At 38.5% G+C, this 16,075-nt stretch overlaps 1 protein-coding gene across 1 annotated transcript; it reads left to right on the top strand.

Moving 5' to 3' along the window:
- LOC133545685 (monoacylglycerol lipase abhd6-B-like) lies at nucleotides 1-15,270 on the top strand. The gene is made up of 10 exons (XM_061891497.1): nucleotides 1-156; nucleotides 2,261-2,329; nucleotides 6,860-6,979; nucleotides 8,833-8,992; nucleotides 9,061-9,174; nucleotides 10,789-10,921; nucleotides 10,983-11,140; nucleotides 11,235-11,289; nucleotides 11,357-11,457; nucleotides 14,814-15,270. Exons 3-10 carry the CDS (start codon nucleotides 6,867-6,869, stop codon nucleotides 14,991-14,993), a joined length of 1,014 nt encoding a protein of 337 aa, XP_061747481.1. The 5' UTR covers nucleotides 1-156; nucleotides 2,261-2,329; nucleotides 6,860-6,866; the 3' UTR covers nucleotides 14,994-15,270.
- The last annotated feature ends 805 nt before the right edge of the window (nucleotides 15,271-16,075 follow it).

Genomic DNA, 16,075 nt, shown 5'->3' with positions numbered 1-16,075 from the left:
GTCATTGAACGCAGCACGGCCGTCCACTGTACTTGCCCTTTAAGTGAGGATGAAAGCTTGTCGAGTCACTCGCCTCAAACACGGAGGCACACAACTCGCCACAGTCACTTATTAGTCCATGGAGGACACATAACACGTCGACGAGGACTCGGACAGGTAAGCTGCCTCCTTTACACGGCAACCAACTCATAGTACAGGCTTTTATCAACAATATCCGTCGATATTACGCGCTTGTTTGCCATTATTGTGGTATACGCAGTCTTCTCCTCTGATGTTTTTTTTATATAAATCTTTATTAATAAATTGCAACATTTACAAACAATTGAGAAATAACAATCAGCAATAAAAATCGATTTTACACAATTATTTGCCATTAATGGGGTATACGTGGTCTTTTCCTGTAATGTTTTTTTAATTTTATAAAACTTTATTTATAAATTGCAACATTTACAAACAATTGAGAAATCACAATCAGCAATAAAAATCGATTTTACACAATTATTTGCCATTACTGTGGTACACGTGGTCTTCTCCTGTAATGTTTTTTGTATTTTAGAAACCTTCATTTATAAATTGCAACATTTACAAACAATTGAAAATAACAATCAACAATAAAAATCAATATTACACACTTGTTTGCCATCACGCGGTCGTCTCCTGTAATGTTTTTATCTATTTATTTTATTTTATAAACCTTTATTTATAAATTGCAACATTCACAAACAATTGAAAAATAACAATCAACAACAAAAATCAATATTACACACTTGTTTGCCGTTATTGTGGTACACGCGGTCGTCTCCTGTAATGTTTTTTATTATTTATTTTATTTTATAAACCTTTATTTATAAATCGGAACATATACAAACAATTGAGAAACAATAACAATCAAAATAAGTACACAACAGCGTCAAGGGGTTGTAAACTCACTAAAGTAACTAAAATAGAATGCAAAAAAATATATATATATAACAAAGTGCAAAGCATAGGCTCACACAAGTTCAGTAAATAATTTCAATTTTTGAACACAGCATCATCGTTTTCACAGCTTTTTGGTTGTTAGAGGTAGAGAGTGTTTTAACGTAGCGTTCTAATTCTTTGTTAAAGGCACAAAAAAACAGAAACTTACATTTAGGAATATAAAAGTTAGCCAATACTATAATAAGGTTGCGTTCTCCTGTAATGTTTACGTTCACTAACTAGTAAAAATGACGTCATCTCTCATTTGCTATTACTTCTTTTTTTATGCACTGCAAAAAAATCCTAATTTTATTGTTAATTTACTCAAAATGTATACTGTATATTTTCTTTTTTTTTTAAATAGTTTATAAAACTGTAGAAATGAAGACATTATCCGTAAATAAACAATCCGCCTGTTATTTTAAGTAATATGCCAGTAATGGCAAACTATGTATATTTCTATTTTTTTTACAGAAAAATAACAAATTAATTATACGTAGCATTTTCTGTTTTCTTAAATTACTTTCAAATTCATGTTAATCTTAAAAAGGATCTTAACAATTCAGAAAAAAATCTGTAAAATAATGGTATTTTTCTGTGGATCTGCCAGCATTGTCACTTCATTAAAGGTAAAATTTGGTAAAAACTCTGTAGAATAAAGGTATTTTTCTGCAGAACTGTTTGCATCCTCACTTTATTAAAGGTGGTTGATCTTAATAATTTAATAGAAATCTATAAAATTACGATATTTTTCCGCAAAAATGTTTCATGAAAATTTCTGTAAATATGTTTTTGATCATTACTTGGTTTACAATGTTTTACTTTAATTTTATGGTTTTCTTTTGGTAGTCGTATCTGCCAGTAGATGACTGTTTTTTTACATAATTTTTTTTTTACAGCGTGGCTAATATCCTTTCAGCCAGTGTAAAATTATAATTCTTTTGTCGCGAGGCTTGATGACATAACAACACATTTTAACCTTTGACCATGTGAACTGTGCCCCAGTCAAATTCTATTCATCCATTTACTACCGCTTATTCCCTTCGGGGTGGCGGGGGGTGCTGGAGCCTATCTCAGCTTCAATCGGGCGGAAGGCAGGGTACTCCCTGGACAACTCGCTACCTCATCGCAGGGCCAACACAGATAGACAGACAACATTCACACTCTAGGGACCATTTAGTGTTGCCAATCAACCTGCCCCCAGGTGCAAACTAATTATTATCATTATTATTATTGTTATCATGCTTCACTATGGGGAATTAAAATGTAATAATCATAACTTTCATTGTCTTTTATGTAGGTGTGGAAACAATCACAAAGAACCAACAGCAGTCATTACACAGGAAGAAGATAAGACAATAGGTCAGAGGTAAGCAAAGTCCATTTATGACCCACTGCTTGTTTTTCAATTTTACTCAATACCTTTAAAAAAAAAAAAAAATGTTTTTTTTGTTTTGTTTTTAAATATTGTTGCTGGAAATGCACATATCTGCTGTACAGATTTACTTTAGAAAACAGAAGTGAGGGATTTTTCTTGTCGCCAATTTGTATTTGACTTTATTAAATAGATAGCGGCATAGCTGGGTTGGTACAGTGGCCGTGCCAGCAACTTGAGGGTTCCAGGTTCGATCCCCGCTTCCGCCATCCTCGTCACTGCCGTTGTGTCCTTGGGCAAGACACTTTACCCACCTGCTCCCAGTCCCACCTACACTGCTTTAAATTTAGATATTGGGTTTCACAATGTAAAAGCGCTTTGAGTCACTAGAGAAAAGCGCTATATAATTATAATTCACTTCACTTCACTAATCTTGGCCGGAGACAGAAGAAAAAAATAGACTTATAAAGACGAGACAGAGAGAGACAACAACAGAACTACATCATCAAATATGATTTTATAACAAATATGATAACAAAAATGAAAAAGAACAGATTAGTGAGGTAGATAGTAATAACACAGTAATGACAATGAACATTATTGCACCACGTATGGAACAATAAACATACAAATAGAAATAACACTATTGATAATAAATAATTATAAATACCTCAATTATCAACATTACAACCACTTCAGATGCAACAATACATAAATGTAATCAAAACTAATTACAAAAGAAAGAGGAAAAGGGGGGGAAGAGAAGCAGACAATATTAACCTTTTACATTGTTATAGTAAACTTAGGTTAAGCTTTAGCAGTGTTATAAGGGATAATTGATCAGTAAAGGAGATAGTAATAAAGTAATGACAATAAGAACGATTGCACTATGAATTGAACAATACAAATAAACTATTGATAATTAATAATAGTAATAATGACCTCTGTTATCAACATAAATATCATGAATACTTGAATTACACAAGAAAGCGGATAAGGGGGGGTGGGATATATTAACCTTTTACATTGTTATGGTAAACGTAGGTTAAGCTTTAGCAGTGTGCCTTGTTTTGCGATTTTCTCTTGTACAAAGGATGATATAATTAGTGAAGGAAATAGTAATAAAGTAATGACAATAGAAAGGATTGCACTATATACTAATACCAATAATAAATAACACTATTGATAATGAATAACAATAAGGACTTCTGTTATCAACATTACAACCGCTTCAAATGCAACAATACATAAATGTAATGAATACTTGAATTACAAAAGAAAGCGGATAAGAAGGGGGGAAGTGGAATACATTAACCTTATACATTGTTATGATAAAAAATATACTCAAACACGGCCCGCAAAAAGAATTAGGGAGACAAAAAAATACAAAAAATAAATGATTCATAATAAAATGTATATGAGAAAAAATGTTGAATGTTGTCGGTTCTCAAAATGTTTTCAGCAACTACCACCTCAGAAAACACTTGGCTTTACCATGATGACCAATATTAAAATGCTTAAACATAGTAGGCTTAAGCATTCATTAAAACTAACGCAGAGATTTTACAAACCCCGTTTCAATATAAGTTGGGAATTTGTGTTAGATGTAAATATAAACAGAATACAATGATTTGCAAATCCTTTTCAACCCATATTCAGTTGAATGCACTACAAAGACAAGTTATTTGTTGTTCAAACTCATATGCCTTATTTTTTCTTGCAAATAATTAACTTAGAATTTCATGGCTGCAACACGTGCAAAAGTAGTTGGGAAAGGGCATGTTCACCACTGTGTTACATCACCTTTTCTTTTAACAACACTCAATAAACATTTGGGAACTGAGGAAACTAATTGTTGAAGCTTTGAAAGGGGAATTCTTTCCCATTCTTGTTTTATTTAGAGCTTCAGTCGTTCGACAGTCCAGGGTCTCCGCTGTCGTATTTTACGCTTCATAATGCGCCACACATTTTCGATGGGAGACAGGTCTGGACTGCAGGCGGGCCAGGAAAGTACCCGCCCCCTTTTTTTACGAAGCCACGCTGTTGTAACACGTGGCTTGGCATTGTTTTGCTGAAATAAGCAGGGGCGTCCATGATAACGTTGCTTGGATGACAACATATGTTGCTCCAAAACCTGTATGGACCATTCAGCATTAATGGTGCCTTCACAGATGTGTAAGTTACCCATGCCTTGGGCACTAGTATACCCCCATACCATCACAGATGCTGGCTTTTGAACTTTGCGCCTCCAATAATCCGGAACGTCCACAGTTTCCAAATATAATTTTAATGTGGACTTGTCAGACCACAGAACATTTTTCCACTTTGCATCAGTCCATCTTAGATGAGCTCGGGCCCAGCGAAGCCAGCGGTGTTCCTGGGTGTTGTTGATAAATGGGTTTCGCTTTGCATAGTAGAGTTTTAACTTGCACTTACAGATGTAGCGACCAACTGTAGTTACTGACAGTGGTTTTATGAAGTGTTCCTGAGCCTAGGTGATGATATCCTTTACACACTGATGTCGGTTTTTGATGCAGTACCGCCTGAAGGATCAAAGGTCCGTAATATAATTACTTAGGTGTAGTGATTTCTCCAGATTCTCTGAACCTTTTGATGATTTTACAGACCGTAGATGGTAAAATCCCTAAATTCCTTGCAATAGCTCGTTGAGAAATGTTGTTCTAAAACTGTTCGACAATTTGCTTTCAAATTAGTGACCCTCGCCCCATCCTTGTTTGTGAATGACTTAGCATTTCATGGAAGCTGCTTTTATACCCAATCATGGCACCCACCTGTTCCCAATTAGCCTGCACACCTGTGGGATGTTCCAAATAAGTGTTTGATGAGCATTTCTCAACTTTATCAGTATTTATTGCCACCTTTCCCAACTTCTTTGTCACGTGTTGCTAGCATCAAATTCTAAAGTTCATGATTTTTTTCACAAAAAAAAAGGTTTATCAGTTTGAACATCAAATATGTTGTCTTTGTAGCATATTCAACTGAATATGGGTTGAAAATGATTTGCAAATCATTGTATTCTGTTTATATTTACATCTAACACAATTTCCCAACTCATATGGAAACGGGGTTTGTATTTAAAAAATATATCGAATATGTTTGGCCTCTTTGTAACATTACACACAGTTTGACCAGCAACACTGTGTTTGAGAGATCATTATCCATGCGTTTGTTACGTCTCGCATCGATTACTGTAACGTATTATTTTCGGGTCTCCCCATGTCTAGCATTAAAAGATTACAGTTGGTACAAAATGCGGCTGCTAGACTTTTGACAAGAACAAGAAAGTTTGATCACATTATGCCTGTACTGGCTCACCTGCACTGGCTTCCTGTGCACTTAAGATGTGACGTTAAAGTTTTACTACTTACGTATAAAATACTACACGGTCTAGCTCCATCCTATCTTGCCGATTGTATTGTACCATATGTCCCGGCAAGAAATCTGCGTTCAAAGGACTCCGGCTTGTTAGTGATTCCCAAAGCCCAAAAAAAGTCTGCGGGCTGTAGAGCTTTTTCATTTCGGGCTCCAGTACTCTGGAATGCCCTCCCGGTAACAGTTCGAGATGCTACCTCAGTAGAAGCATTTAAGTCTCACCTTAAAACTCATTTGTATGCTCTAGCCTTTAAATAGACTCCCTTTTTAGACCAGTTGATCTGCCGTTTCTTTTCTTTTTCTTCTATGTCCCACTCTCCTTTGTGGAGGGAGTCCGGTCCGATCCGGTGGCCATGTACTGCTCGCCTGTGTATCGGCTGGGGACATCTCTGCGCTGCTGATCAGCCTCCTCTTGGGATGGTTTCCTGCTGGCTCCGCTGTGAACGGGACTCTCGCTGCCGTGTTGGATCCGCTTTGGACTGGACTCTCGCGACTGTGTTGGATCCATTATGGATTGATCTTTCACAGTATCATGTTCTCATAGTCATCATTGTCACCGACGTCCCACTGGGTCTGAGTTTTCCTTGCCCTTATGTGGGCCTACCGAGGATGTCGTAGTGGTTTGTGCAGCCCTTTGAGACACTAGTGATTTAGGGCTATATAAGTAAACATTGATTGATTGATTAAATAAGTACTTTTTTGGCGTACCACCACATGGAGAATCACTGCGCTATGTAACTGTTTAGCTCATACTTCTGATAATTACCCCCGGTAACGCTTTCTTTTTTCAATCTGGGGGGGGGGGGAAGCGAGAAAAAACCCATTTTTGTGCGGTCCAAATGTGCAGTGACTGATTGTGTCTGCTAGTTTGAGTTACATGATGTGTGTCTTATCACTAGTTGCATCACTCTGCTAATGCCGAAGAGGCTGCCGTGGATAATGCATGAAAAAGGTTGTTTGTTTCTACTGTAGCAACCTAGCATTCACCAGCAATGCTCCTTTTGAAGCTTTTACTACATTCTAACTGAAATTGAGCAAATGCTTTGCCTTTTTTTGGATTTTAATCAACCAAAATAGGCTTAAAAGAATTATCAAAAACAAATGTTACATTGCATATTTGTGTGTTGACAGCGCAACGATGGAGGAAAGTTCCACTGCCGTGATGCTCGGGACCGTTCTGGTGCTTCCTGTTTTTGTCTTCGTCACGTCCTTGTGCTTCCGGCCCGGAGTGTTCATCAACGCTTATAACTGGTGAGCCGACGCCATACCTGGTGTGCTTCTTACCACTGAGTTGTAATACCCTTTTCCGCCACTTGTGGAAGTACTGACAATATCAAACAAACAGAAGAAGTCTGTGATGAAGAATTTTTTTTAGTAATGTTTTCCAATGTTGTAAAATTGTGTAGAATAAATATTACATTCCAACATTTCTGTCAATGAAGATTTGCGTCAGATCATAGTAATTTTGATAGTAGGCTGATGTAGTTAATATAGACACTTACATAATGTGTTGCCTTTATTATAACACTTATACAAGGCTTTTAATGTCATATTGATAGTAGGCTAATATAGACACTTACATCATGTGTTGCCTTCATTACAACACTTACATAAGACTTTTAAAGTAATTTTGATAGTAGGCTAATATAGACACATCATGTGTTGCCTTCATTATAACACTTATGTAAGACTTTTAAAGTAATTTTGATAGTAGGCTAATATAGACACTTACATCATGTGTTGCCTTCATTATAACACTTATATAAGACTTTTAAAGTAATTTTGATAGTAGGCTAATATAGACACACACATCATGTGTTGCCTTCATCATAACACTTAAATAAGACATTTAAAGTAATTTTAATAGATGGCTAATATAGCTAATATAGACACTTACATCATGTGTTGCCTTCATTATAACACTTATATAAGACTTTTAAAGTCATTTTGATAGTAGGCTAATATAGCTAATATAGACACTTACATCATATGTTGTCTTCATTATAACACTTATATAAGGCTTTTAAAGTCATTTTGATAGTAGGCTAATATAGACACTTACATCATGTATTGCCTTCATTATAACACTTATATAAGGCTCTTAAAGTCATTGTGATAGTAGGCAATACAGCTAATATAGACACTTACATCATGTGTTGCCTTCATTATAACACTTATACAAGGCTTTTAAAGTCATTTTGATAGTAGGCTAATATAGACACTTACATCATGTGTTGCCTTCATTATAACACTTATATAAGGCTTTTAAAGTAATTTTGATAGTATGCAATATAGATAATATAGACACTTACATCATGTGTTGCCTTCATTATAACACTGATATAAGACTTTTAAAGTCATTTTGATAATAGGCTAATACAACTAATATAGACACTTACATCATGTGTTGTCTTCATTATAACACTTATATAAGGCTCTTAAAGTCCTTTTGATAGTAGGCTAATATAGCTGATATAGACACTTACATCATATGTTGCCTTCAATATAACACTTATTTAAGACCTGTAAAGTAGTTTTAATAGTAGGCTAATATGGTTAATATGGACACTTACATCATGTGTTGCCTTCAATATAACACTTATATAAGACATTAAAAGTCATTTTAATAGTAGGCTAATATAGCTAATATAAACACTTACATCATGTGTTGTCTTCATTATAACACTTATATAAAACTTAAAAAATTTTGCGGCTCCAGACAGATTTTTTTTGTGTTTTTTTGGTCCAGTTTGGCTCTTTCAAAATGTTGGGTTGCTGTTATTTAGGAGCAGAGTGTCCTGACAGTGTGGAGAGAGACACTTTTGTCCTCCCACAAGCAAAGCTCCTCACTAGTCAAGGTGCATTTTGAGCAGAAACATTCGCAATTTGTCACGATTAATCCCTATTTGGCGCTTCGCTCGCTCTTTGAAGTGGGCTTTAAATGTGAAGGTACGACCGAACAGGGCTGACCTTTTTCTAAAGTGCACACCCACGCGGTGCCGAGCCGCCGTCACGTCAGCAGCTGCGCGGCATGAATGGAGTCTTGTTCCATAAGGACCCGTGGAGAAAGAGGATTTGCTAAAAGATGTCGCGCTTTTGCGTAGGTTCTGGCGCCGCAAGCTGGGGCTGACGGTGCGCTACTCGTACAGCGGGAGTTACCGCTTCTGTTACTTCTGTCGCGGGACGGCGGGGAACGCCGCGCCGTCGTTGCTCCTGCTGCATGGCTTCTCCGCCGCCAAAGACATGTGGCTGCCCTTCGTCAAGGTGACGCACCGCAAATAAACGTCGCTGTGCCCTGAGTTCCGCTTCACTACTTTTGTTTTCTCCAACAGCACCTCCCCAGAGGCCAGCACGTGGTGTGCGTGGACATGCCGGGACACGAAGGGACCAGTCGCACCGGCGCCGAGGACTACAGCATTCGGGGCCAGGTTGCCCGAATCCACCAGGTGTGTGTCCGAGTGCAGTGGTCCCCACCCACCGGTCCGGGTACCGGTTCCGGTCTGTGACGCATTTGCAACCGGGCAACATGGACGTACAGTACAGGACACACCTTCTCATTCAATGCGTTTTGTTATGGTTTGCAAGGTGGAGTGACAGCAGACGGACACTAGGTGGCAGTAGTGTACAGAGATTTTTTATATATATATAGTAAATAAATATATATAATACTAATAATAAATAATAATATTTAACAATAATGATAAACTCTAGAATGGTGTGTGTCAAAAACCCAAGAGTGTATGGTGTAAGACTAAGAGTGTTAATTAACTGAAGTGTGTGTTACCAAGTGTTGATGAGAGCGAAGGAACGTCCAGGGAGACACGCAGGTGATCCGGGATACAAGCGGGGGTCCGTGGGGCTGAGAGGGGCGTCAAGAGGTCCGAGTCCAAAGTGGGGGTCGAGGATTGAGGGAGGCAGTCAGAGTCCAGAGAGAGATGACGGATGTTTACTGCGGGGGCGACACAAGAAAACACTGAGAACACGAAGAGGCAGAACACAGGGAGAGCAGGAGTGCATAAAACAGGATGATCGCTTACTGTACGTCAAATGAGAAGTAAGTTCACCAAACTCGACACACACATCAGGACTGGTGACAATTTTGATCTAATAAAAAAAAAAAAAACAACACTCAAAATTGCGCACTAGCGCCCCTGGGGCATAAAACACTGACAAGACTGCTCTTGGGAAGAAAACACAGACAAAACTGCTTGTAACTTCCGGTAGAAATGTAGAGACATGAAACAAAAACCTCTATGTAGGTCTCACTTAGACCTACATTTCATTAATTGACATCCTTCAGCAAAAATCTACAGGAAGTTGGAAATTACCCCTTCAAAACAAAAGTTTTGTAAAAACCCGTCACCTTTTTTCAAACATTATCTCCTCTGAGCGCGTTTGTTGTGTCGGCTTCAAACTCGCACCGGAAAGAGATTGAACCCTTCTGATTAAAAGTTGCGCAAAGAGTCTTCGTACTGCTCCGGTTTTGTTTTTACGAGCCTTCAAAGAACCGCTGAGCTGATGCCGTCTCAAGATGGCCGCTTAAAAGCAGGAAGCACCAGCGTGACCACACAATGCAGAGAAGGTAGGTAATGTGCGGGTCAAGATATGTTGACTGGGTGACAGAAGGAGGCACCAGTTTGACTCCAGGATACAGAGAAGGTAGGTAATGTGCAGGTCAAGATATGTTGTCTGGGTGATGGCAGGAAGCACCAGTGTGTATGGGTGACAGAAAGAAGCACCAGTGCGACCCCAGGATGCAGGGACGGTAGGTAATGTGCAGGTAAAGATATGTTGTCTGGGTGATGGCAGGAAGCACCAGAATGTATGGGTGACAGAAAGAAGCACCAGTGCGACCCCAGGATGCAGGGACGGTAGGTAATGTGCAGGTAAAGATATGTTGAATGGAAACACCAGCAAAAGTCGGTCCCGTCCATCGCTGCTTGCAGCTTTAATCTATTATTGTTTTTGCAAACGTCTCATTTGTTATTGTCTTTGCTGTATGTGTAGTAGTAGTCGTGTCCTGCTTTGTCCCTAAAACTCTCCGTCTCCTCTGTTCTCAGTTTGTGCAGAGTGTGGGTCTGGACAAAAGACCATTCCACCTGGTGGGGACATCCATGGGGGGCAACGTCGCAGGAGTGTACGCCGCCACCTACCCTGCTCAGCTGTCTGGCCTCACCTTGATGTGCCCGGCAGGTAAACTTGACAGATCTAGGCATCAACTTCAAGAAAATCCATGGCCCTCATCCTCGTCCAGGTCTTGTCTATCCCACCGAGTCCGAGTTCATCAGCCGTCTGAGGGAGCTGGAGAAGAATCCACAGCCGGCGTCCATCCCTCTGATTCCCTCTACTCATCAAGAACTGGAGGACATGCTGCGTCTCTGCTGCTTCAACCCCATCAAGCTATCGCGGCAGGTGTGACGCTGATCCTACACCCTGCCCTAAAAAGAATAAAACATAGGCGCATATCCTGCAGCTGGATTCTGACCTATGATGCGTTTGTTGTCAGGTCCTGCGCGGTCTCCTTGACAACAGGCTCCACCATAACGATTTTTATAGAGAAGGTTTGTCCACCCGCATGTTGGCGTCGTCCACTGCATTTTTTTCTGACATCTGGTGGCGCCTCCTCAGTGTTCATGGAGCTGGTCGATGAAAAGTCTCGTCACTCGCTGCATGAAAATCTGCATTTGATCAAGACGCCCCTGCAGGTCCTCTGGGGTAAACAAGACCAGGTAAAAGGGTCGTCACTGGAGTAGGGAACACATTTTTTATGGCCCCGTACCAATCACACACAATAATAGCGCAAGGCTTCAATTTCGGTGTAAAAACCATAACAAAATAGTTACATTCCATTTAGACCATCTTTTGTTACGATGTTTTGTTATGAATTTTGTGATATCCTCTTAAAGGCCCAAGCTGTTTGTTTACATGCTTTTCTTATTTCTCTTTGCTATTTCGGCTTATTGGACCCTAATTAGAATAAAAACTAAAAATCATCTTTTAATATCAATCAATCAATCAATGTTTACTTATATAGCCCTAAATCACTAGTGTGATGTACTTAGTCCATAAGTACAAAACCTTGTTTCCATATGAGTTGGGAAATTGTGTTAGATGTAAATATAAACAGAATACAATGATTTGCAAATCCTTTTCAACCCATATTCAGTTGAATATGCTACAAAGACAACATATTTGATGTTCAAACTTATAAACGGGCTTCACGGTGGCAGAGGGGTTAGTGCGTCTGCCTCACAATACGAAGTTCCTGCAGTCCTGGGTTCAAATCCAGGCTCGGGATCTTTCTGTGTGGAGTTTGCATGTTCTCCCCGTGAATGCGTGGGTTCCCTCCGGGTACTCCGGCTTCCTCCCACTTCCAAAGACATGCACCTGGGGATAGGTTGATTGGCAACACTAAATTGGCCCTAGTGTGTGAATGTGAGTGTGAATGTTGTCTGTCTATCTGTGTTGGCCCTGCGATGAGGTGGCGACTTGTCCAGGGTGTACCCTGCCTTCCGCCCGATTGTAGCTGAGATAGGCGCCAGCGCCCCCCGCAACCCCAAAAGGGAATAAGCGGTAGAAAATGGATGGATGGATGGAAACTTATAAACTTTATTTTTTTTAGCAAATAATAATTAACTTAGAATTTCATGGCTGCAACACAAGCCAAAGTAGTTGGGAAAGGGCATGTTCACCACTGTGTTACATCACCTTTTCTTTTAACAACACTCAATAAACGTTTGGGAACTGAGGAAAATAATTGTTGAAGCTTTGAAAGTGGAATTCTTTCTCATTCTTGTTTTATGTAGAGCCTCAGTCGTTCAACAGTCCTTGTTGTTGTATTTTACGCTTCATAATGCACCACACATTTTCGATGGGAGACAGGTCTGGACTACAGGCGGGCCAGGAAAGTACTCGCACTCTTTTACTACGAAGCCACGCTGTTGTAACACGTGGCTTGGCTTGTACTTATGGAAATTGTGTTAGATGTAAATATAAACAGAATACAATGATTTGCAAATCATTTTCAACCCATATTCAGTTGAATATGCTACAAAGACAACATATTTGATGTTCAAACTCATAAACATTTTTTTTTTTGCAAATAATAATTAACTTTAGAATTTGATGCCAGCAACACGTGACAAAGAAGTTGGGAAAGGTGGCAATAAATACTGATAAAGTTGAGGAATTCTCATCAAACACTTATTTGGAACATCCCACAGGTGTGCAGGCTAATTGGGAACAGGTGGGTGCCATGATTGGGTATAAAAGCAGCTTCCATGAAATGCTAAGTCATTCACAAACAAGGATGGGGCGAGGGTCACCACTTTGTAAGCAAATTGTCAAACAGTTTTAGAACAACATTTCTCAACGAGCTATTGCAAGGAATTTAGGGATTTTACCATCTACGGTCTGTAAAATCATCAAAAGGTTCAGAGAATCTGGAGAAATCACTGCACGTAAGCTAAGATATTATGGACCTGTGATCCCTCAGGCGGTACTGCATCAAAAACTGACATCAGTGTGTAAAGGATATCACCACATGGGCTCAGGAACACTTCAGAAAACCACTGTCAGTAACTACAGTTGGTCGCTGTATCTGTAAGTGCAAGTCAAAACTCTACTATGCAAAGCGAAAGCCATTTATCAACAACACCCAGAAACGCCGCCGGCTTTGCTGGGCCCGAGCTCACCAAAGATGGACTGATGCAAAGTGGAAAAGTGTTCTGTGGTCTGACGAGTCCACATTTCAAATTATATTTCGAATCTGTGGCTGTGGTGTCCTCCGGAACAAAGAGGAAAAAAACATCCGAATTGTTATAGGCGCAAAGTGTAAAAGGCAGCATCTGTGATGGTATGAGGGTGTATTAGTGCCCAAGGCATGGGTAACTTACACATCTGTGAAGGCACCATTAATGCTGAATGGTCCATACAGGTTTTGGAACAACATATGTTGTCATCCAAGCAACATTATCATGGACGCCCCTGCTTATTTCAGCAAAACAATGCCAAACCACGTGTTACAACAGCATGGCTTCGTAGTAAAAGAGTGCGGGTACTTTCCTGGCCTGCTTGCAGTCTAGAACTGTCTCCCATGGAAAATGTGTGGTGCATTATGAAGCGTGAAATACGACAGCGGAGACCCCGAACTGTTGAACGACTAAAGCTCTACATAAAACAAGAATGAGAAAGAATTCCACTTTCAAAGCTTCAAAAATTAGTTTCCTCAGTTTCCAAACGTTTATTGAGTTTTGTTAAAAGAAAAGGTGATGTAACACAGTGGTGAACATGCCCTTTCCCAACTACTTTGGCACGTGTTGCAGCCATGAAATTCTAAGTTAATTATTATTTGCAAAAAAAAAAAAAGTTTATGAGTTTGAACATCAAATATGTTGTCTTTGTTGCATATTCAACTGAATATGGGTTGAAAAGGATTTGCAAATCATTGTATTCTGTTTATATTTACATCTAACACAATTTCCCAACTCATATGGAAACGGGGTTTGTACAACATGTAATGTACAGAATATCAAAAGCATTTATTCAGGTAGAAATATCACAGATTACGTTACCAAACACCTTTGGCAATCAAACCACGACCATAACAATCTAAATTTTGTGTTACTAATGTGCGAACCTGGGATCTAAACATGGAGGTGTAGTTCCTCTCTCCTGAATGCAATTGCTCCTACAGCAGGATTAAACATTTCATATTCTTACAAAATCTGGCAAGACAAATATGCACTGCAGGAACATATTTTTTAAGTGTAATTAAAAGCCTGTTTCTGTCCTTTTTGTGTAAAACATTTCATTAAAGCAAACTATTGTCCAGTCATGGTTATAAAAACTTGAAAATCATCCGTCTCGAGGACATTTATTAATGACGAAAAATGATATCTGACTGATTAGTCATGATCAATTTTGAGATATCTATGAACAAACTGCGATTAATCGCAATTAAATATTTTAATCATTTGACAGCCTGGTTGACAGATTCGTCCTGGAAAAATGGCATTAAAATAAGTTTTTGATGTTATGTGTTGTGTTTATAAAAGCGACTTTCAGACGAATCGTGTCCTTTCAGGTTCTGGATGTTTCCGGAGCGTCTGTGCTGCAGGCGGCAGTGCCCGACAGTCAGGTGGTCCTGTTCGATAACTGCGGCCATACTTTAGCTTTGGAGCGGCCCAGACTGTCCGCCAAGCTCGTCATGGACTTCCTGTCTGTACAGGAAGCCAACAACAAAGACGTTAAAGACCATTCCTGATGTTCTTCACTGGAGATTGACCCTTTTAGAAAGAAGTTTATTATATTTGCTATAAATGACGATACAGAATGTGGAAGTGATGTTTTGTTTTCTAGGAGCAAAGAAACATTTCAAATGAATTTTTCTTTTTTTCTCCTTTCTGTTAGTTTTAAAATCAATGATTGAAATGGTCCACTGTTCATTTTTATTGAAGCACTTCAGTTACAGACGCACACATTCAGTCGTGTTATGACTTGTAAAATAAATTTTATGATGATAAGGAAAATTGTTTTGAATGATTTTGCTTAAATTTGTTGTTAGCCAAACTGTATTATAAAATATCTTAAAACAGGGGTCACCCACATGGTCGCCCGCGGGCACCAGGTCGCCCGTAAGGACCAGATGAGTCGCCCACAGGCCTGTTCTAAAAATAGCTCAAATAGCAGCACTTACCAGTGAGCTGCCTCTATGTTTTAATTGTATTTATTTACTAGCAAGCTGGTCTCGCTTTGCTCGACATTTTTAATTCTAAGAGAAACAAAACTCAAACAGAATTTGAAAATCCAAGAAAATATTTTAAAGACTTGGTCTTCACTTGTTTAAATAAATTCATTTATTTTTTTACTTTGCTTCTTATAACTTTCAGAAAGACAATTTTAGCAAAAAAATACGAACTTAAAAATGATTTTAGGATTTTTAAACACATATACCTTTTAAATTCTTTTCTCTTCTTTCCTGACAATTTAAATCAATGTTCAAGTATTTTTTTTTTTTTTTGTAAAGAATAAAAAATTCATTTTAATTAAATTCTTAATTTTAGCTTCTGTTTTTTCGACGAAGAATATTTGTGAAATATTTCTTCAAACTTATTATGACTAAAATTCCCAAAAATTATTCTGGCAAATCTAGAAAATCTGTAGAATCAAATTTAAATCTTATTTCAAAGTCTTTGGAATTTCTTTTAAAAATTTTGTTCTGGAAAATCTAGAAGAAATAATGATTTGTCTGTTAGAAATATAGCTTGGTCCAATTTGTTATATATTCTAACAAAGTGCAGATTGGATTTTAACCTATTTAAAACATGTCATCAAAATTCTAAAATT

Source organism: Nerophis ophidion, linkage group LG02 (genome assembly GCF_033978795.1).
Source record: "Nerophis ophidion isolate RoL-2023_Sa linkage group LG02, RoL_Noph_v1.0, whole genome shotgun sequence".
Classification (NCBI taxonomy): Eukaryota; Metazoa; Chordata; class Actinopteri; order Syngnathiformes; family Syngnathidae; genus Nerophis; species Nerophis ophidion.
The sequence above is the reverse complement of the archived record's forward strand: the minus strand, read 5'-3'. Positions and strand labels throughout refer to the sequence as shown.

What these genes read in the sequence shown, in the direction of transcription:
- LOC133545685 (XM_061891497.1), top strand. Translation starts at nt 6,867, where the DNA reads ATGGAGGAAAGTTCCACTGCCGTGATGCTCGGGACCGTTCTGGTGCTT. An exon ending in TTCATCAACGCTTATAACTG is followed by an intron (nt 6,980 to 8,832) that starts GTGAGCCGACGC and finishes GCTTTTGCGTAG; the next exon opens with GTTCTGGCGCCGCAAGCTGG. An exon ending in CCATCAAGCTATCGCGGCAG is followed by an intron (nt 11,141 to 11,234) that starts GTGTGACGCTGA and finishes GTTTGTTGTCAG; the next exon opens with GTCCTGCGCGGTCTCCTTGA.